This window comes from Pseudonaja textilis, chromosome Z (genome assembly GCF_049901715.1).
Source record: "Pseudonaja textilis isolate UNSWEBS1 chromosome Z, rPseTex1.2, whole genome shotgun sequence".
In the NCBI taxonomy this organism is placed as follows: Eukaryota; Metazoa; Chordata; class Lepidosauria; order Squamata; family Elapidae; genus Pseudonaja; species Pseudonaja textilis.
The window spans coordinates 105,712,712-105,733,989 of record NC_142008.1 but is presented as its reverse complement, the minus strand read 5'-3'; the positions used below and the strand labels follow the sequence as shown (position 1 = coordinate 105,733,989).

Genomic DNA, 21,278 nt, shown 5'->3' with positions numbered 1-21,278 from the left:
AAAATGCCACAGAAAAAGACGTTAAACTGAAACTGGATATAACTAAACATAAAATGGACTTAATAGAGAAAGAAGAACTGGCACAGAAAATTAGGAATGCTAAACAGAATTATTTTGAAGATGCAAATAAGCCAGGTAGATGGCTAGCATACAAGTTGAGAAAGGAGAAAGAGTCGAGGAAAATATTGCAGTTAATAGATGACCAAGGTCAAATTTGTCATGGCAGCAAAGAGAAAAAGAAATTATTCAAGACTTTTATAGACATTTATATAAGAAAGAAGATATTGATGAGGAGAAAGTTAAACAGTACCTGCAGAATGCAAATTTACCTAAGATACCTAAAGAGACTGAAGAAATGCTAGAAAGTAATATAACAATGATGGAATTAAGTCAAGCACTTAAGAAGCAAAATAATGGAAAAGCACCAGGTCCAGACGGGCTTCCTGTAGAATTTTATAAAACTTTTCAAGAATCACTGTGTATTTCATTGCTAGAAGTTATGAATGAAGCTATGTCAAAGAAGATGATACCTAAAACATGGTCAGAGGCTTATATTACACTTATTCCAAAAGAGGAGGTGGATCCACTTCAAATTAAGAATTACAGACCGATCTCTTTATTAAATGCAGATTATAAAATCTTTGCTTCAATACTAGCAGAAAGACTTAAAAAATATTTGAATAATTTTATTCATCCAGACCAAAATGGGTTTTTGCCAAAGCGGCAAATTAGAGACAATATGAGAGTAATTCTGGATACTTTGGAATATTATGAGGCGCATCCTGAAAAGCAAATGGCTTTGATATTTTTAGATGCCCAAAAGGCATTCGATAATGTGAACTGGAGATTTATGTTACTTTTAATGGAACAGATGGGCTTTGCTAGAAGATTTATCCAGGCAATAGAAGCAATTTACAATGAACAAACAGCTAAGGTAATGATGGAGGGAGAATTTACAGATTCTATTAATATAAGAAAAGGCACAAGACAAGGTTGTCCCCTTTCTCCCTTGCTATTTGTATTGACTTTGGAAGTGTTGAACAGAAATATCAGAGAAGATAAAATTATATAAGGAATGAAAATTAAAAAGGAAGAATTTAAATTACAAGCTCTTGCAGATGACCTAGTTTTTTATTTTAGAAGATCCTATAGAAACAGCCTTGAAGCTGCTGGAAAAGATAGAGACATATGGTGAGGTGGCCGGTCTGAAAGTAAATAAAGATAAAACAAAGATCTTGTCAAAGAATATGTTACTAAGACAAAGGGAAGAATTGGCAGAATTGTTGAAAATCCAAGTTACAAACAAGGTTAAGTATTTGGGGATATATTTGATGCCAAGATGTAGTACATTAAAAGAGAACAATTACATTAAACTTAAACAACAGATAGCCCAAGATTTGAAGAAATGGGAAAACTTACAATTGTCATTAATAGGGAGGATTTCAACAATTAAGATGAATATTCTACCCAGAATTTTATTTTTGTTTCAAACAATACCAATTAGGCTTGGAAAAGACTATTTTGAGGATTTAAATAAAATTGTGTTGAAGTATATATGGCAAGGCAAGAAAGCAAGGATAAAGCTAAAGCTCTTACAGGATGCTAGAACTAGAGGAGGGTTTGGCCTGCCTAATTGGGAGTTGTACTATCAAGCTGCAAATTTGATGTGGGTTAGAGAATGGATAACATTAAGGAAGACTAGATTGTTGACACTAGAAGGTCATGATTTGTTGTTGGGTTGGCATGCTTTTCTATGGTATAAGGGAACCAAAACACAGGGTTACTTTAGAAGACATTATATACGGGAGTCTTTGTGGTTAAACTGGGAGAAGATAAAAAAAACAATGTTATTTGAAAATTCCAGTTTGGTTATCGACGATAGAAGCGTTTTCTTATCCTATAATTTATAAAAAGGAACAAACAGTTAGATATGGGGAATTACTAGATGAAAAGGGTGAACTTAAATCGATACAAAACTTAGAGGAACAAGGTATACAGATGAATTGGTTTTCATATGTGCAAATACATTCAAGGTATGAGGAGGATTCCAAAACAGAGGGATTTTATGATAAACAGACTGATTTAGATAAGATTTTGATGGGTACTGATGAAAAGGTGATTAGAAAGATATATGGTTACTTATTGAAATTAAGCTAGAGGAAGAACAAGTTAAAGAAACTATGATTGCTTGGGGGAGGAATTTTGGATACGGGATTGACTTAGAGAAATGGCAGAAATTATGGGTGCAAAACTATAAAATGACAATGTCCACAGCCTATAAAGAAAACTTGTATAAGATGTTTTACAGGTGGCATTTTCCCCGACAAGAATAGCAAGAATGTTCAAGAACAAATCCGAAAAATGTTGGAAATGTCATCAGAAACCTGGTTCATACTACCATATGTGGTGGACTTATGAGGATGCTAGAAAATATTGGACTAAAATCCGCATGTGGTTGGAAAAAATGACAAAGAAGCATATAGATTTGAAACCGGAGCTTTTCCTATTGGGAATCTTACCAGATGTTTATAGTAAAGATTTGAAATATTTGATTGTAAATGTGTTAACTGCGGCTAGGATTGTATTTGCAAAAAATTGGAAAAATGAGAAAATTCCATTGCAGGAAGAAGTTATAAAGAAAATATTGGAATGTGCTGAGATGAGTAGATTGACTTTTGAAATTAGAGAGCAAGAAGATAAACAATTTTATATAATCTGGGATCTTTTCTATCAATGGTTGAATGATGAAATACAAAAATAGAATATTTAGAATGTTAGACAATAAGGAATGATATTGATTTCATTTTCTTTTTTCTTTTTTTTTGGTATTTAATATTATATTTATAAAATGTTTTCTCTCTTTTTTTTCTTTTATTTAGGATAGAATTGGTAGGATTATATGATTTGTTATAGAGTAAATTACTTATAGTTATCTCATAAGGCATGATTGAATAAAAGTATAGTCAAATCTTTTTTTCTTTAATAATGATATGAGGATATATAAGTTTGGATTGATAATAAGAGTTATTATGTAAGGTAATTGTAATTGTGACTACGAACTGAATGCACAAAACTGATGAACCAACCGACTCACTGTTTGTATATAAATACGGATGAGAGCTGATGTTTTTATGTTTTGTTTGTTTGTTTGTTTGTTAAAAAACAATAAAATTGTTTTAAAAAAAAATAAGTACAATTAAATGGGGACAATAGGACAGGGACAGGAGGCACAATGGTACACTTATGCACGCCCCTTACAGACCTCCTAGGAATGGGGTGAGGTCAATAGTGGATAGTTTCAGGTTAAAGGAGTGGAGTTTTGAGGATGTAACTACAGAATCAGGTAATGCATTCCAAACATTGACCACTCTGTTGCTGAAGTTGTCGTACTTTCTGAAATCAAGTTTGGAACGGTTAACATTGAGTTTGTTTCTATTGTGTGCTCTTGTATTGTTGTGGTTGAAGCTGAAGTAGTCATTGACTGGTAGGACATTGTAACAGATAATTTTGTGTATTTTGTGTGGTGGCAGTGGGTGGTGGGTGGCGGAGTTCCAGGAAGCAGCCCCGGGAATTCCCACCCTCCCTTTTGAGGTGCCACTGCCACTTGCTTCGCTGCCCACACATACACTCCAAACACTCTGCCCTTAGCAACAAACATCATATCTCCCATGCACCCCTTGCAGCTCCCCAGGCCCCCAACGCTCATCCTGCAGCTATGCCTCCTCGCTCGCCCCTCACCTTGCCCCAATGAGGCAGCTGCACCAGCAACAACCAGCAACAAACCATCGCCTCCTCCGCCTCCCTTGAAGTCCTTGCCCCAAGCTGCCCCAAACCTTCGCCACTCACTGGAGAGGAACTGGAGCGCAAACTGTTTGAACAACAAAATAATATGCATTTTGTCCAGAGCCAGGCAGCCGCTGGCTGGCTGCTGAGAATATATGAGATTTTAAAAAGTAGACATGAAAAAATACATGGGCAAAGCCTTTGCCCACATCACTCTTTGACCTTGTGCTCTGCTGCCAATCAACTGCCCCCCCGCACTGGAATTTCTTAATTCCCCACAATTAACATACAGAAAAATCCCCATTCTTTTCATAATGCCATCCAGTGCAGCAAAGGCCCACACTGGAGCCCAGTGTCCAAATCCTGGGGGAGGTCGGGGGGCTGCTGAATCCCTTGGAGGAGCCTCTTTCAGGGATGGGGCTGCTCTGGAAAAGGGGCGACAGCCTCATCTCCCCTGATGATGGTATTTGAAGGAAAGGACCAGGGGGCACCCACCCCCTTTGACTAGGGGAGATAGAAAGGGATCCTTAGAGGGGGTGGAGTTCCACAAGTCTCCTAGCCCTGTCCTGTTTCTGGCATTCCTAGTGATGGGGAGTGCTTCCTCTCCATCTGGACCCCCATAGCCTCCAGGTACTGGGGATCATCCAGATGGCCTCACCTGACTGACCAGTTCTGCCAGCTCTCCCAGGTCTTCCTACCACATGGCGGCCATGGCACACAACAAGTGGTGGCAGAGGTGCAAGAAGGCAGCTCATGCAGGCAGGAAGGAGGGAAAACCCTGGCCTGCCCGGGTGAGCAGGTTTCTTGCACCTCTGCTGCCACTCATTGCACCGTGGCTGCCACATGGTCGGGGAGACCTGGGAGAGTGCCACGTGGCTACTTAGTCAGCCAGCTGAGTGTGGGAATGGCAGGGCAGGTCTGGCAAAGTCCCGGCAATGGTGAGGAAGGCTAGGCAAGGCCCTGGGAATGGTGAGAGATGTGAAGCGAGGTCCTGGGAATGGCGAGGGAGAAAGAGCAAGGTCCTGGCAAAGGAGCAGGTAGGGCAAGGCCCCAGAATGGTGTGGGGCCCTGGCAAGGGCAAGTGAGGCAAGGCAAGGTCCCAGGAATGGCAAGGGAGGCCAGGCAAGGTCCCAGGAATGTGAGGGAGGTGAGGCAAAGTCCTAGGAATGGCAGAGGGCCCAGCAAGGGCAAGGGAGGTGAGGCAATGTCCTGGGAATGGCAAGGGATGCAAGGCAAGGTCCCAAGAATGGTGAGGGAGGCCAGGCAATGTCCCAAAAATGGCAGGGGGCCCAGCGAGGTTGAGGGAGGTGAGGCAATGTCCTGGGTATGGCAAGGGAGGTGAGGCAAGGGTGAGGGAGGCCAGATAAGGTCCCAAGAACAGTGAGGGAGGCCCAGCAACGTGAGTGAGGCCAGGAAAGATCCCAGGAATGCTGAGGGAGGTGAGGCAAGGTCCCGAGAATGGTGAGGGAGACAAGGAAATGTTCTGGGAACAGTGAGGGAGGTGATGCAATGTCCCAGGAATGTCAGGGGGGCTGGCAAGGGGTGAGGGAAGTGAGGCAAAGTCCAGGAATGGTGAGAGAGGCAAGGGAAGGTTCCAGGAATGGCAAGGGAAGTGAGGCAATGTCCCAGGAATGGTGGGGGGCCAGCAAGGGTGAGGGAGGTGAGGCAAGGTCCAGGGAAGAGTGGGGGAGGCTAGGCAAGATCCTGGGAATGGCAGAGGGGGTCAACAAGGGTGAGGGAGGCAAGGCAAGATCCTGGGAAAGGTGAAGGAGGTGAGGAAAGGTCCTGGGAATGGCAAGGGGTCCAGCAAGGGTGAGGAAGATGAGGCAATGTCCCAGAAAAGGTGAGGAAGCTGAGGCAAGGCCAAGTGAAGCCAGGCAAGGTCCCAAGAATGACGAGGGAGGTGAGGCAAGGGTGTGGGAGGCCAGGTAAAATCCCAAGAATGGTGAGGGAAATGTGGCAAGATCCTAAGAATGGTGGGGGGGTCTGGCAAGAGTGAGGGAGGCAAGGCAAGATCCCAGGAACAGTGAGGGAGGTCAGGCAAGTTCCCAGGAATGGCGGGGGCGGCGGCATGGGTGAGCAAGGTGAGGCAAGGTCCCAGGAATGGTGGAGGGGGCCCTAGCACAACTCGCAGACTTACCTATGAGCAGTCAGATCAGGGCTGCTCAGTTGGGGCACAGGCACCACATGGGAAGATAGTTTAAAGGCAAGCTATGAGGACCTAGTGTGCTGCATAGGGGAGGAGTGACTAGGCGGGGCGAGCGTCAGGCAGGCAGTCGAGCTTCAGGTGGGTGGGGGTGAGTGAGCATCAGGTAGGCAGGGCAAGGGAGCACTGGTGACCGAGCAACCAGGGGGCATAGCCAGCCAGAAGTTACTACAGGTTTGTCAACCCATGCCAAATTCTTGCTATCAGTTTGCCTAAACCAGTGTGAACCAGCTTAATATCACCACTAGGTCCATCTACTCTTTGCTTCAGCACTACATAGACAGAGAGTTAAATATTTAGGTACTAGTCTTAGAGGTCTTCTATCCATTACCATTAAAATGCTGTTCTCCACTATGGAAGCTGGCATATAACCAGCAGTCCTAAAAAAAAATGCTGTTTACTTTTTAAATCACCATTCAACAGTATAATTCCAGTTTGCTGTAAAAGCCCAAACCAGGAATCATGAACTCCCAATTCTTTTAAGTTAGGTAACTTTATAAATTTGATAAACAAAAAAGAAACCTCCTCTGAAAATATAACCAATCTAATACAATATACCAATACAAACTCAAGGTTAACCGCACCAAGCTTGATTGCAGGAAATACGACTTCAGCAACAGAGTGGTCAATGTCTGGAATACTCTACCCGACTCTGTAGTTTCTTCCCAAACCCCAAAAACTTTAACCTTAGACTGTCTACTATTGACCTCACCCCTTTCCTAAGAGGTCTGTAGGGGGCGTGCATAAGCGCACCAACGTGCCTACCGTCCCTGTCCTATTGTTTCTTTTATTTTTCTTTCATTTTTCTTATATGTACTCATTTCATGTATCCATAATTATGTATACACTTTTACTTATTATCTCGTAAACAATTGACAAATAAATAAAATAAATAAATAAATATGTTTGCCAGTGAGTTTTATATCCATAATGCTTCAGTGCATACAACATAGTGCATTTTTAATTATTCCATGAATCTATTTTATCATGTCATCCAAAAGTATTTAGTAACATATACTAAATGTACATTGATCCAAACAGACTTATCAACCAAATTTTAACTTCTCTCTCATTTCATTGTCTTGACATTATTGTACATATCTGTCAACATACCACTATCAGTATAGATACAAGAGTCATAGGCTATATCACAGTTTTTTAAATCATTTATTTTATTCTATTTATCTTTGTTCATACACCAATACATAGACTCTCCTAAAGAAATAGATTGAACAGAACAAAATTTTAACACTTTAGAAAAAGTACGTTTAGCATGTGGAAGCATCCTCTTCTAACCCCCCACCCCCAATAAACACTTATAAAAATAAGTTAGAACTAAGTGGGACAAGAAGTAATACTTTTGTTTATCATTCCAAAGAATTTTGTTCTATGGATTAGCTCATAGATTGCAGCTCATTGTAGTGGTATATGAAGGAGATGACAAAGGATTAAGTGCTTCATCAATTTGGAATCATGCCCAGAAGAGATCTAATGAAGTAAACTTGCATTCATTTTGAATCTAGCCCTTGCTCCCAATTTTTTGCACCTGACATTGTAAATATGCAGCATTGTGAATATGCTGATTTCAAGTGCATTCTCTTACAAAGACATCTATTCTGTGAAATCTAAATATGCTCAAAACTTGCCATTTCATGCATAACCTAGAATATTCAATTTTTCCTTCCAGACCATGGTGATCCAGAAAGATCTATTTTCTGTATTAGTTAAAAGGCACCAAAAGTTATATGCAAAAAAAAGGTTTAAGAAAACTTAAAAGGGGTACTTTGTGAGGCAAAGCAGCTGTTCCACTCAGATTTAATGGCTTCTATGTATACAAATGCATATTCAATATTTCTTTATCAGAATATTATCTGTCATGATTATTAACTAATGTGTGTTTATATGTTTTCCTTATTAAATATTTGTTAATGTTTTTAACTTGTAACTCCCAGAGACATTTGATGAGGGACAACCAAACAACCAACCAACCAACCAACCAAACAACCAACCAAATGAATAAATGAATAAATGAATAATTTTTAATTTCTAAATATTGTAAGTTATATTAGAATATTATTTCAATATTTATTTATTATTAGCCTATGCTTTTCATACTTTCAGTATCTGGCTGGTTAACTGCAAGTTTATTTAGAACATGAGTCCTAGTGAAACTGTGAGAATCTTCAAAAGTCAAAATATTAGGAAGCATTGTGACAAATAGGGAGCTCAACATGTACAAAACCTCATAGTAATGAGAAATTGTGCACCTGGACTATGCTACAGCATGCTTTTCTTCCTAGTGCTGAAAAAACTTAAGTCAAAATAATTATGCACCCTTAAAAAATAAAGTAGTGCAATAATATCACAGACCACTTTGCAGAGCAGACAGGTAATAGAACTGTGAATTGGTAGAACATACTGATTTGTATTTGTAAGTTGACAAGTTTGGAGTTTAAAGAACTATTCTCTAGAGTTCTATATGTGTTTCAACAAAATCCCAGAGCAAGATATTAAATACACATTAAAAAATAGAAATTGAAAGAACAACTAAATTATTTGCTTTATTCCTCTTGAGATATGTATGCTATTTCTACTTTCCATTAGGAAAATTGAAACTGTTTCCATTTTGGGCTGAAAATGTGCTTCTTACTTGCATAATATTAGTATATTTCTTTTGCTGATCGTTGAACTTTTAACTTCATAACTTCTGCCTCAAATGACTATCAAATCAGGGATACAAATTTAGTGGATCAAAAAAAAAAATGGAAAAATTGTGCACCTGAATGTAGATGTGCACTGAAACTAAAATATTTCAGCCAAATAAAGTACAATTTATCAGGGTTAATTTTTCTAGCTGAATCAGTTAATGAGATTAACAGACTAAATCAAATTGTAAATATTGTGTTTCCCCAGAAATACAAACTACCCCCAAAACAACTCTTAGCCCGATTTTCACAACTGCACCTAAAATAAGTCATAAGCCCAAAATAAGCTCTAGTTAAGCCCCATCCACCATCTGCTTGTATAAGATGGGGCAAGGGCAGGCATAAAAATCAAACTAGGGTGACAGTGGGTATAGAGCTGCCCCTTATGCCCTGCACCCACTTACCTTAAGACTGCTACAGCCATGCCTTCCATGTCCCAACACCTGCCAGGCCACTGCCCAACTTCTACTGCAGCCATTTGCAGCCATTTGCAGTTGGATGCCATGTGGCACATTGCATCAGTGCTACTGGTCATGGCAGAATGCCACAAGGCTAATTGTTCTGCTGCCACTGCTTGTGCATGTAATGGCACAACACACCATGTAGCCTCTTGTAAGGAGCAGTGGCACTGGTGCGATGAGCCTCATGGCATCTGAATGCAAAAAGCTGCAAGAGCACAGAAGTTAGACAGCAACACAACAGATGTTAGAGCATGGGAGGCATCTGCAGTGGTCATGAGGTGGTGGGAGGGTGGAGGATAAAAAACGGTGATGGGACTGGAGGACAAAACAAGGCAATGGGAGGGTAGAAGATGAAATGAGGCAGTGGGGGGTGGAGGATGAAATTAGTTGGTTGGGCAGTGAACGATGAAATGAGGAGATGGTGGGTAGATGATGAAATGAGATGGAGGGCATGGGGGTGCCCCATGCACCCTGAACCAGCTTACCTGAGAACCTTGAAGCCAGTCCATCAATATACTGACAATATACTCCAGAAGCCCCATCCAAGACCCTGCATGGATGCCAGCCCACATCTTCTCCTTGCTCACTCTCTGCAATAAAGCAGAGGGCTGAGCAATGTACTGGCCCTATGGGGTGCTAGATGGGGCTGCTGGAGCTGGTGCAAGATGAGGCAGTTGTCATGATGTTGATGGCTTGACTGTGAGGCTCTCAGGTAAGCTGGTATGGGACATAGGAAGCCTCCACCCCCACACCTCACTTAGTGGCCATTGCACCAATGCTTTGGTCAGCCTCCTGCTCCATTACGACAGTTAGCAAGGACAAGAAGTGAGCTGGTAGCCAAAGAGGACTGGCAGCCACAAAGGAAGGCAGTGGAGTAGCGGTGCAGATGAAGTGAAGTGGGGTGAAGAGCTGTCCCCAAAACCCACACTGGCTTAACTGAGGGCCCTTCAGCCAAGCCACCATGCCAAATGCTAACCCATACCCCAGGGCAACCACATCCCTTCACTAACCTGCTTCCCAGCTCCATTTCCATCGCTGCATGCAGGGCAATGAAATAAGTTTCCATCTCTCTCTCTCTCTCTCTCTCTCTCTCTCTCTCTCTCTCTCTCTCTCTCTCTCCCTCCCTCCCTCTCTCCCTCCTTCCTTCCCTCTCCCTCTCCCTCTCCCTCTCTCTCTCACACACACATTTGATCAGATTGTTCTCTTTCTCTCTCACCTCACCTCATGGTGGTGGCTCCAGAATGCTCCCCATGGCAGCCTGCAGCTGATCTGAGGTGCTCAGGCTGATGCCATTTGGGTGCCTGCCTTCCTCTACCTCCTGCTGCAGTCAGCCTCTATGTGGTCACCACCTCCTCTGTGCATGGGGGAGAGCTTGTGATGAAAACAAATAAGACATTCCCCCCCCAGGTGCTCATTTTGGGGCCCAAAAGAAAATAAGACTGGGTCTTATCTTGGGGGAAACAGAGGTAGTAAAAATTAAAGTTATAAACCTAATAAAAAGTTTTATAGATGTAATTTATCTGTAATTTGGTGAGAATGGGATTTAAGCCTAATAGTTTCTCATCACATACATATCAGATTTTTAGTTTTAAAGAACTCAGCTAGTTTTTTGTATCTTTCCCTTCACTCAGCTTCAAAACAAGATAATTTGATGAACTTTAGAATTACACCAAAGCTGTCTTTTGCGAGCAAAGAATATCAGACAAAAATTGTTTAAAATTAATGGACCAGCCAAGCTGAATTTGAAATTCAAACTGCTTTAATTTTTAATTTCCAATTCTAAAAAGGTAAAGAGAGAAAGTAGGGTGTGAATGAGGGGAGTAAGAAAGTAGACAGAGGAACTGGCCAATATTCTACACAATGACTCTGGAAAAACAGTCTATCAACAAATACAACCATTTCAAATCTCTAGTCTCCATACAGTATCAAATTGGCCTCTATTTTCTTATACAATTATAAGTTCCTTGCACAACTCCTGTAAGATGTTTGCAATCATTATTGGAGATGTTTTAATCTGGTGAATATTTTCCACACAGATTTTTGTATATCCTTATTCCTTAAACTGTAAATGATGGGATTTAGAACTGGTGGTTAAACTGTGTACCGGCATGCAGCAATTACATCCACAGTTGGAGTAGAAAGGTTTTTTTGGGATCATATATGAAAATACAGCACTGATAACAAATAAGGAAAACACAGTCAGATGAGGACTGCAGGTTGAGAAAGTTTTGATTCTTGCATGTTAACTGATGTTAACTTCAGCACTGTTGAAAATATATATCCATAAGAAGCAAACAGGACTCCAATGCAAAATATGACTATAATGAACCCAAGAATGAGAATGAGAAATGTGTGAATATTTGAATCAGTGCAAGATATTTTTTGCAACAGAGAGATGTCACAGAAAAAATTGTCTAATTTTATTGGATCCACAAAAGTCCACTCTGAAAGTTAGACTGATTTCTAATACTGTGTGAAACAGGCAGCTTATCCAGGCAGCAGATGTCATTTGAATGCAGGCATTCCAGTTCATGATCATACTATATTGCAGAGGGTGGCAGATGGCTATAAAAGGGTCATAGGCCATGGCAGTGAGCAAAAAAAGTTCACCACTAGTATAAGTAACAACTAAAATAACATCCAGCAAATGTTACTATTCTGTTTTTTTGTAGTTGAAATGGCTATGGATTTAGGAACTGTAGTAGAAATAAAGCAGAGATCTAAAAATGACAGGTGAACCAAAAAGAAATACATGGGATTGTGAAGATAATGGTCTAGGGTGACAGCCATGATAATCAGAAGATTTCCCAATACAGCTGTTAAATAAACAATCAGAAACATAACTAAATGCAAAATCTGTGTTTCACGGTCATCTGTGAATCCCATTAAAAGAAATTCTGTCACAATGGATTGGTTGCCCATTTCACTCAATATTCGGCAAAGAATAGATTACAGAATGGTCAAAAATTTCTTACAGGAAAGGATATACATTTAGAGAAAAATACCTTTTTCTAGAATTAACAATATCATCATCTGAGAACCCTGTTGAAATATTCTCTGAGATTAATAAATGATACATTATTTTACAATCAACTCTCTTGAATTAAATTGTAATCTCATCATATTTGCTTCAACTCTTTTGGAAACAGTTGGTGAAAAATAGTCACTTAATACAAGATACACATCTGGGGCCAATACTATTATTATACAGATTTATTTATACATTTTTTGACATTTGGGAATCTTTGAACATCAATACATATTGGTCTATTTTAACTTTTAGTTCTCTTGCCCATTCCAGATGTTGTTCCACTATTAAAAGGTGAATTTACTTTCAGCATCAATATTCTGTTGAGGATGATATTTATCTGCATTCTTCAAACTGGCATACATGCCGATACTCCTAAGTTTACAGTGATATAAGCATAAGTGTCATGACATCACCATGTAGAATTGTTGCATTCAATATTTAGATACATGGGTAAATAGGTATAATTTCAATTGCAATATATAACCACATGTAACTCCAATTTCCTATATGAGACTAATAATAGATTAAAAGACCATTCTCTCTCTCTCTCTCTCTCTCTCTCTCTCTCTCTCTCTCTCTCTCTCTCTCCCATCAATTTATCAAGCATGAATCTCATCATCTCATGCCTCCATTCTTCAAGAAATAAATTACTAGAAATATCCCAAACTGTTTAAACAGTTTTTCCTGCTGAAAAGAATTATAAAATTAAATATTGGCAAAGTCTACTGAAAATTTTATAATGAAAAATATCAAAGTCCCATGCCTATGGTGAAAAAAAAAATCCTAGCTAAAATGGGAAAAAAGTAATGATAGCAAATTTTCTGCTGATTTGTTCCATACATACTTCCTTTTGTAAACTATATCCTAAGTTATTTGTCAACAAAATTATCAGATGTAAAAGGATAGTAAGTTTTTCCACACTACATGAGAATACATCCCATTGAACATAGTGCAAATTAACTATGAATACAATGGTTTTGTAAATTAAAAGCACCATTCTTTTCAGAATCTCATTAAAGCCTTGCATGAATATCTTGCTTTATTTATAACATCAGACATAAATTTTAAAAGATGCAGTCATTTACTTAACAACCTATACAAAACAAAATAGTCATGATAAATTATTTTTGTTTTCCAAAACACATTGATATAAATATCTGGCAAAATTTATGTGTGCAATTATCACAATTTTTGAGGGTATTTTTTGATATTTTGAGGGTATTTCTAGCAAGATTTTTCCTAAGAAACTAGAGTCAGAAGTAGAGTGGTTTTTGTTCTTATTTATTATGATTTTGTCTCTTTGTTTATTAAAACTTTAAATGAGCTTGCAAAAGAGTGGAATATATAAGTATCTCAAGATAGTAAAATAACAATACAGGCACGCACATTACATAGAAATTGGTGTCAATAAACATATTTATTATGCATTACAGACTTTCTTTGTTGTATGTATTGTTATATGTACATATTGGTTTTATTTCCATTGGTTGTATGAATAAAAAAATGAATGGTCATAAAGGATACATATCAAGCATTGTTAGTTTTTTCCATTTGTTCTCTTTACTAGTTGTTCATTTGATCTTCTGTATGCCAAGAGGCTTGTTTGGTATTCTCTTTGTAAAGGCTAAGCATATACTGTTTTGGTAAAATAATTGTTCTATCATCTCTCACAAATATTCTCCACTATCATCATCTACAGCAAAAAGTTCAACCCAGGTCCATCCAAAATATTGTAATAATTGAATAATCCCAAGATATTGGTGAACATCATTAGGTACCATACAATAAAATGAAGGTGGCATTATATCACTCTTCCTTGTGGCAAGAAACTAATCAAATATAGACTGAACAGACAAAGTCCAGAAGATTTGAACTTGCAATAAACAGTGGAAAGAGTAATTTAAGAATTGTGCATCTATGGAAAATTCTGCCCTATATAGTCTAAATATTAGTCTGACTAACCCCTTACAGTTATACTGTATCATTTTGCAATTCTGGATAGAGAAGTTAATGTTCATTATTTTAATTATTTTGTTTTCTCCTAAGATATCGCAAAACACGCACATGCACACACACACACACACACACACAAAGAGAGGAATAATATTCTGATCATTGACCCCAAAATATTCATAAATATCCAACTATTCATACCCCCCCAAAATTGTGAATTTGAACAAAGTTTCTCATTCAAGCCAAAACTTGCCTCTAAGATATAAAATATAAACTTACTTACTTCTTCCTTCCTATCTACCCTCCACCCAACATCATAATAATATTATTGTAAGAAATGAAGGAATATTAAAGATATTCCTCAAGAACAGGGGTTGAGCTGCAGGGAAACTCATTGGAGACAGCTGGAATATGTGTCTCATAAATAATGAGTTTCTACAAAGATCATTGTTATCTTCTTACTGTTTAAATTGGAAGCATGATACTTGCAGGTTCATTTTTTTAAAGTCGGTCTTTATTTGATTAATCGGATGCCATATTCTTACACAAATCTATTTGAACATTATTTGTACACACACACATTTCACAAAGAAACAGAATCATGTATGAATGTGAATATATGGGTGGGGGGAGAGAGAGAGAGATGGAGATAGACATTCTATGTCATAACTTACTTACACCTGAATGGCAATCTCATCAAGAGAAGAATGTTCCTAATAGGAAATCTCTGGAGGCGAAATATAAATTATTTGAGAACCAGTTCCACCAATGAGAATATTACCTGGCTGATACCATTCATGTGGGATGTGGATGGGTTTATTAATTAGACATATTCTGGTGTCTAATTTGCATGTCAATGGAGGCAATTTGAACAGAACTAGCAATGGTCTAGACTTCTGCATAGCAAATGTCTGTGTTGATATAGTCTGTCTTATGCTCCTCTACCAAATGTAGCTGATAATGCCAACAGACTTTGAAAGGAACATTGTCTCCTTCATCTTTATTTCTTTAGCATTGCTATATAGAAACATGATGCCTACAAAATGATCCTTCTGTCTATCACTTCCATGATAATGTATTGTGGGTTTGTATATACATACTCAGAGTTGCTTGCTTATTGATTTAACTTCTAAATACTGATTATCTTTATTAAGATAATTGATTCGGCCACATTGGGATTTGTCTAGTATTATTTCTAGCAAATATTAGTAAGGTATTTTTTTTAAAAAAATTCTATTCATCAGCTTTATACTATGGAGGCTTCTCCATCCCAGCTTTCCCAACAAAGTACTCTCCAATCCTACTCAAATAAACCTCAATATGTCTATTGCAAATCAAGATAAGAAGGAGATGGTGATAGCAATAATAATGATTACAATAATACTTGTTGATAAGAAAGGCAAAATGTCTGGATAGTGGATGTGGCAGTACTGGAGGCTGCTGAACAGAGAGACAGAATTGGAGAAGATAACAAAATACAAAGACTTGCAAACAGAAATAGAATGGCTGTGCTGTCCAACCATTGCAAAATCTTTATTATTTTAGCCATGTATACTTCACTATTGCAAATAGAAAGAAAGCAGAGCTTTATTTATTTATTTATTTATTTATTTATTTATTTATTTATTGTAAAATATTGATAGCACCATCATTGAATTTGCCATGGGCCATCTTCTGGACCAATCTCTCCTATAAATCTGAGTCTCCACTCAGCTACTTAATTAGGGGTTATTTTCATGTCATTATAAGAATGTTCACATTCAACCCATAAATTCTTTTAATTTCTGTGATATTTTCAACACAGTTCTTTGAATATCCTTATTCCTCAAACTATAAATTATGGGATTAAGTACAGGTGGCAAAATTGTATATAAAACTCCAGAAATTAAGTCCACCTTGGGGGAGGAAAGTGACTTTGGTCTCAAGAATGAGAAAACAGCTGTGATAATAAACAAGGCAAAAACAGTGAGATGGGGAATGCAAGTTGAAAAAGCTTTGTGTCTTCCTTGAACTGATGGAATTTTCAACACAGAAGAGAAAATATAACAATAAGATGTCAAGATGAATGCAAAGCAAAATGAATTCACACTGAGCCCAATCAGAAAAATTAGAATTTGGTGACCTTTTGAATCAGTACAAGCTATCTTTTGTAACTGAGGCATGTTACAGAAAAACTGCCCAATCTTTTTGAATCCACAAAAGTTCCACCTGAAAGTCAAACTGGTTTCTAACACTGCATGAATCAGAGTGGATATCCATGCACTAGCTGCCATTTGGATGCAGGCATTACAGTTCATAATCAATCTGTACTCCAAAGGATGGCAGATGGCAACATATCGGTCATAAGCCATGATAGTAAGTAAGAAAATCTCTGCACCAACAAATGTAATAACTAAAAAGACCTGTGCAACACATCCTGCATAAGGAATCATTCTGTTGTTTGTAACTGAAATAGCTATTGCTTTGGGAACTGTGGTAGATATGTAGCAGATATCTACAAATGATAGATTGACCAAAAAGAAGTACATGGGTGTATGAAGATGTTGATTGAGGACCACAGCTGAGATGATGAGAAAATTCCCCACTATTGCTGTTAAATATACAAAGAGAAACATCAAAAAATAGAAAAGTTGCATATCATGGTCATCTGAAAATCCCATTAGGAGGAAATCTGTCATTATGGATTTGTTGTCCATTATACTTATTTCAGTATATCTGTAAAGAATGGGTTAAAATAGTTATTGCAGCATAACGTTTAAGAACAATGTTACTAATAAATTAATAGTTTGCAGTAATATCTTCATGCAAATATTAATCATACATATTATTTTGTAACAATTTGTTACTCAATCTACACAAGTAAAGTTTGCAATATGTTTACATTTAACTATTTTCCTTTTTTAGGTGTTCTTCCACAGGTACATCAAATCCAAGCATCATCTTTAGAATCCTACATCACTGGGTTATCTCTCTCCCTTTTTGAAAAAAACCCTTTTCTTATGAAATGAATTTCAAATAATCAGTTCATATGCTGAACTAAAAAGCTTTGACTGTTGTTTTTAAATTTGAGTGGTTTATGGGTCCCTTTGTTCATCTGTACTGCATCCATCTTCTCATTTCTCTATTCAACAATGCAGAAAACCTTACTAGAAATACATGTTCTGTGTGCTTACATGTATGTTTAGATGTGTGTATGTGTGTAAAATTTAACAAGTTCTAAGTTGTGCATTCTTTCACACGTGCATTTTCCATACTTCTGAGGTTTTCCACATATCTAAATTTCTTTCTTTTTCTACCTAAATCCTTTCATTAAATGAAAAAGTAACTTAGCAACAATCATTTTCAGACTTGTAAAAGGATTTGACATATATTCTCTGTTTTCAAATCGCTACATTAGAGATTACTACTCTTCAGTCATACGATTTCCTCCATTCTTGTTAGAAAAATTTAAAACTTTAAATCTGTCCCAGTTATCATGTATAAAATTGCTCACCTCTGCCTGCAGTCAACACTTCTAGAAGATGAGATGTTTATGTGCCTGGGTTTTTTTTGTATATATTTTATATTTCAAAAACCAGCAGGAATCAGGTCTATTCCCTAAAGTGTTTGAGTTGCATCATAAAATTGCACTTTGAAGATGGCTTTGAAGTTTGAAGTTTTTTAAATTAAACACTAAGCAGTTCTTAATCTGAGAATCCTTCAGTGAACCCTCTCTCTCTTTTTTTCTTTCTCTCTCTTTTTTTTATTTCTAAGAAAAAGGAATCTGATGTCCATCTTTTGAAAAGCATTCTTTAGTGGATTAGAAAAATGTAATAAATTAATAATACATTTTGGATGGATCAATTCTAATTTCAGATCCATTGAAACCAGCTCAACATTCTTTAGGACTTGTTTCATATTTCTTAACTGCCCATCTACCAAAGGTTAACAGAGGTTTTATTTTATATTATTTTAAATTGTTCGGTTTTTCTGAATAAGTCTGAATCCAGGGGAGGAAAAAGTTGAGGATTAGGATAGAGATGAATCGTGTTTTTCAGCTAAGAAATGCTATTAGCAGGCTTGGATTTACTAGAAATAGAAGTGAGAAGAAATAAATTCAAGCAGAGGAAATAGTGCAAGTTGTGTAATAGTAGTAATTGATTTCTTTAAAGCTTCTGGATAAACGTACACTGATGTCAGTTTTGATTTACCCCAAAAATGTAAATGTAGGTTGATTTTTAAAAATATATGTTATAGTTGTTCCAATGGAAGAAGATTCCCAAATTATTATCTAGGGTTTTTTTTCTTCTAATTTGTGTTGCTTTGTTATTAATGGAATTGTCTCTATTTCTGAATATTATAATTTTTGAATTATTGTTTCTTCACAAACAACCATAGTGTAGACATTAACAATAGCGTGAGATTTATTTATTTATTTATTCATTCATTCATTCAAGCAATTATAAGATTACAGGTATAAGTATAGACATAGTTATGAGTACATAAAATGGACAAATATAAGAAAAATAAAAAGAAACAATAGGACAGGGACAGTAGACATGTTGGTGCACTTATGCACACCCCCTACAGACCTCTTAGGAAAGGGGTGAGGTCAATAGTAGACAGTCTACGGTTAAAGTTTTTGGGATTTGGGGAAGAAACCACAGAATCAGTTTTCCAGACATTGACCATTCTGTTGCTGGAGGCGTATTTCCTGCAATCAAGTTTGGTGCGGTTAACCTTGAGTTTGTATCTATTGTGTGCTCTTGTGTTGTTATGGTTGAAGCTGAAGTATTCATTGACAGGTAGGACATTACAATGTATGATTTTATATACTATACTTAGATCGGAGGCATAGTAATGGAGTCAGGGAGAGATGTGTTGAGTCATGTTTCACAGACAAATATAATGTCGAATTTAGCCATATTTAGTAAGAGGAGAAATTCAGGTGTTTTATTTACAAGGTTTCTTGCATTGAGTAGCTTTCATTTAAGGCCAGTTGTGGTTGGAATAGAGGTAGTTTGGGGCATGCGTGCCTAGTTTTGAGTAATGTTGGATTGGATGGGGTGGGGTTGGATGCAGAGTTGTGGGTTGTGTGACTTTCTTTTGATGCCATCAGCATGGTAGTCAATGTACAGGTCCTTTTCTTCATTGTCTCGTCAGTTTTTGAGTTCTGCACAGAGTTCATGGGAGTGGATTCTTTGCAGTATGGATAAGTCTGGTCTTGAGTGAAGTTTTTTATAGGTGGGATTGGATTTTGCAATGGCATTTATTGTAGGAATGAATATATGTTTGATGGACTCATTTTTGCAAACAGCTCTACAAAATCTTGGGGCCACAGAGCCATCATTGTATTTGTACCCAGGGCCATCTCTGGTTATTTTAATGATATCTCCAGGAGAGATGTTTGTTGTATTTGAGTTGCTTATGATATCATGAACTTTGGTGATGTCATCTAAGTTGTGGGTTGTGTGACTTACATAAATTTACTTATATAAATTAAGGCTCTTTAATTGGGTAATTTTCAACATTTGGAAGCTAAACATCAATATCAATGGGGGGACCGGTGTGATGTAATGCTCAGTAACTGCATATAGGAAAAACCTTGGGAGACTGAACAAAGAGACACAGCCAACGGAATGGTTAAATAAGAGATATCAGGGTCTACTATCTGCAGTTTGGAGAGTGGGTGGGGCAAGATGCTCAGAAGGGCCCCTCCCTAGTTTCTTGGGCTATGAAGGAGAAGCAGGGAGATTGCACTTTTATAGCGAGATAAGTGGCAGATTTAATGAATAAATAGATAAAATAAAGTAGAAGTAGCACAACTGGTTTTGTTTCTTCTCTGGTTTACCCCACAAAACTTTATTAAGGGGCTTATGTTTTCCTAAACTGAAATAAATGGCTTTGCAAAATATGTTACCTTTCCTAAACTGATTGGATTTCTAGAAAATAGAAAATTATCATGATGAGCAGATTTTATGTCTTCCAATATTTGCTTCCTCCACCAGAGATTTCCTGAAGTCTGTATTAGAACCAATCAACATGGACAAATTCTCAACAGCTGCTTGGCTGGCCCACAGCATGCAGTGCAACATTTTCTACAGAACCATTTATTCTGGAAGTTGCCTTTCAGCAAAAGAATGTTCATCTCAGCCTTTTCCTCTATTGTTCTCCATTAAGAACCTATTCTTAAGCTTTTACCAAGTTGTACAATCTGAGAAGGGCTCTAAAACAGACCAAAGCAGAATAATGTTTTTATTTAACTTTAGTTTTAGAAGTGAGGGAATTAGTTTGAGATATTTGTTTCTGACACTTTTGTAAACTGAATATATCCTTCCAAGCTGAAGCATGGTGTTTACCAAGTGACAGATATGTGTACCCTCCAGAAATTTCTAAACCATAGACTCTTATCATTGACCATTATATGGCTGGTGAGAGCTGCTTAATGAAGGTTTGTGGTATAAGATAGAGAAAAAACAAAACAAAACCTTGATTGAAAATGATTATTTGCACAAACATGTTATGTATGTGAAACCTGTTAAGGGCAGCTAAGCATCAATATGGTAGTATTTAAAATGGTCTGCTCACTAGGTAAAAAGGTACACGAAGATCGGCCAGAAGGCTGATTAACATACTGGTATGAATCAAGACATGAGTAAATTGGAATGCTAATAAAACCACTCTAATTTACTCATATCTTGATTTTTTCTTCATAGTATTTCAAGGGTGTTAAACTCGAGGGCTGCATCAGGGTTATGTTTGATCTTGGAGGCTAAGGTGAGCATGGCCAAGGTGGGTGTTGTCAGCATGACATGACTTGTGTTGGGGGCACACCTGTGGCAGCCTGAGCACTCTGCCAATGAAAACAGAGCTCAGGAGTGCGGCTTTTCTCTGCATTTAGAGGGCTTCTCACTGAGTCATCGAATGCATCAAGAAAGACACCAGGCTGGTTCTATCTCGGATGAGCTGCCCCCACCACACGCTCGGGGAAGCTCTTTTATTGAATACACATGGGGATACATCACAAAGGAGAAAGTTTCATTTCATCAACATAACATAAGAGTAAGAGTTTTAGTGGATACATTGTAGCATCCAATCACAGTGTTTAATGGATACAAAGTAACCAATCAGTGCCTGCAGTCCAGTTAGTAGCTTCTGGT

At 37.8% G+C, this 21,278-nt stretch overlaps 1 protein-coding gene, 1 long non-coding RNA gene and 1 pseudogene across 2 annotated transcripts in view; 1 reads left to right on the top strand and 2 right to left on the bottom strand.

The window, feature by feature from the left end:
- Window positions 1–21,278, top strand: part of LOC148124208 (uncharacterized) — a 465,649-nt gene that overhangs the window by 424,915 nt on the left and 19,456 nt on the right. The window lies entirely within an intron of this gene.
- LOC113448522 (olfactory receptor 14I1-like) lies at window positions 11,151–12,077 on the bottom strand (annotated as a pseudogene).
- LOC113448521 (olfactory receptor 14A16-like) lies at window positions 15,900–16,844 on the bottom strand. The gene has a single exon (XM_026719239.2). It carries the CDS (start codon window positions 16,833–16,835, stop codon window positions 15,900–15,902), a length of 936 nt encoding a protein of 311 aa, XP_026575024.1. The 5' UTR covers window positions 16,836–16,844.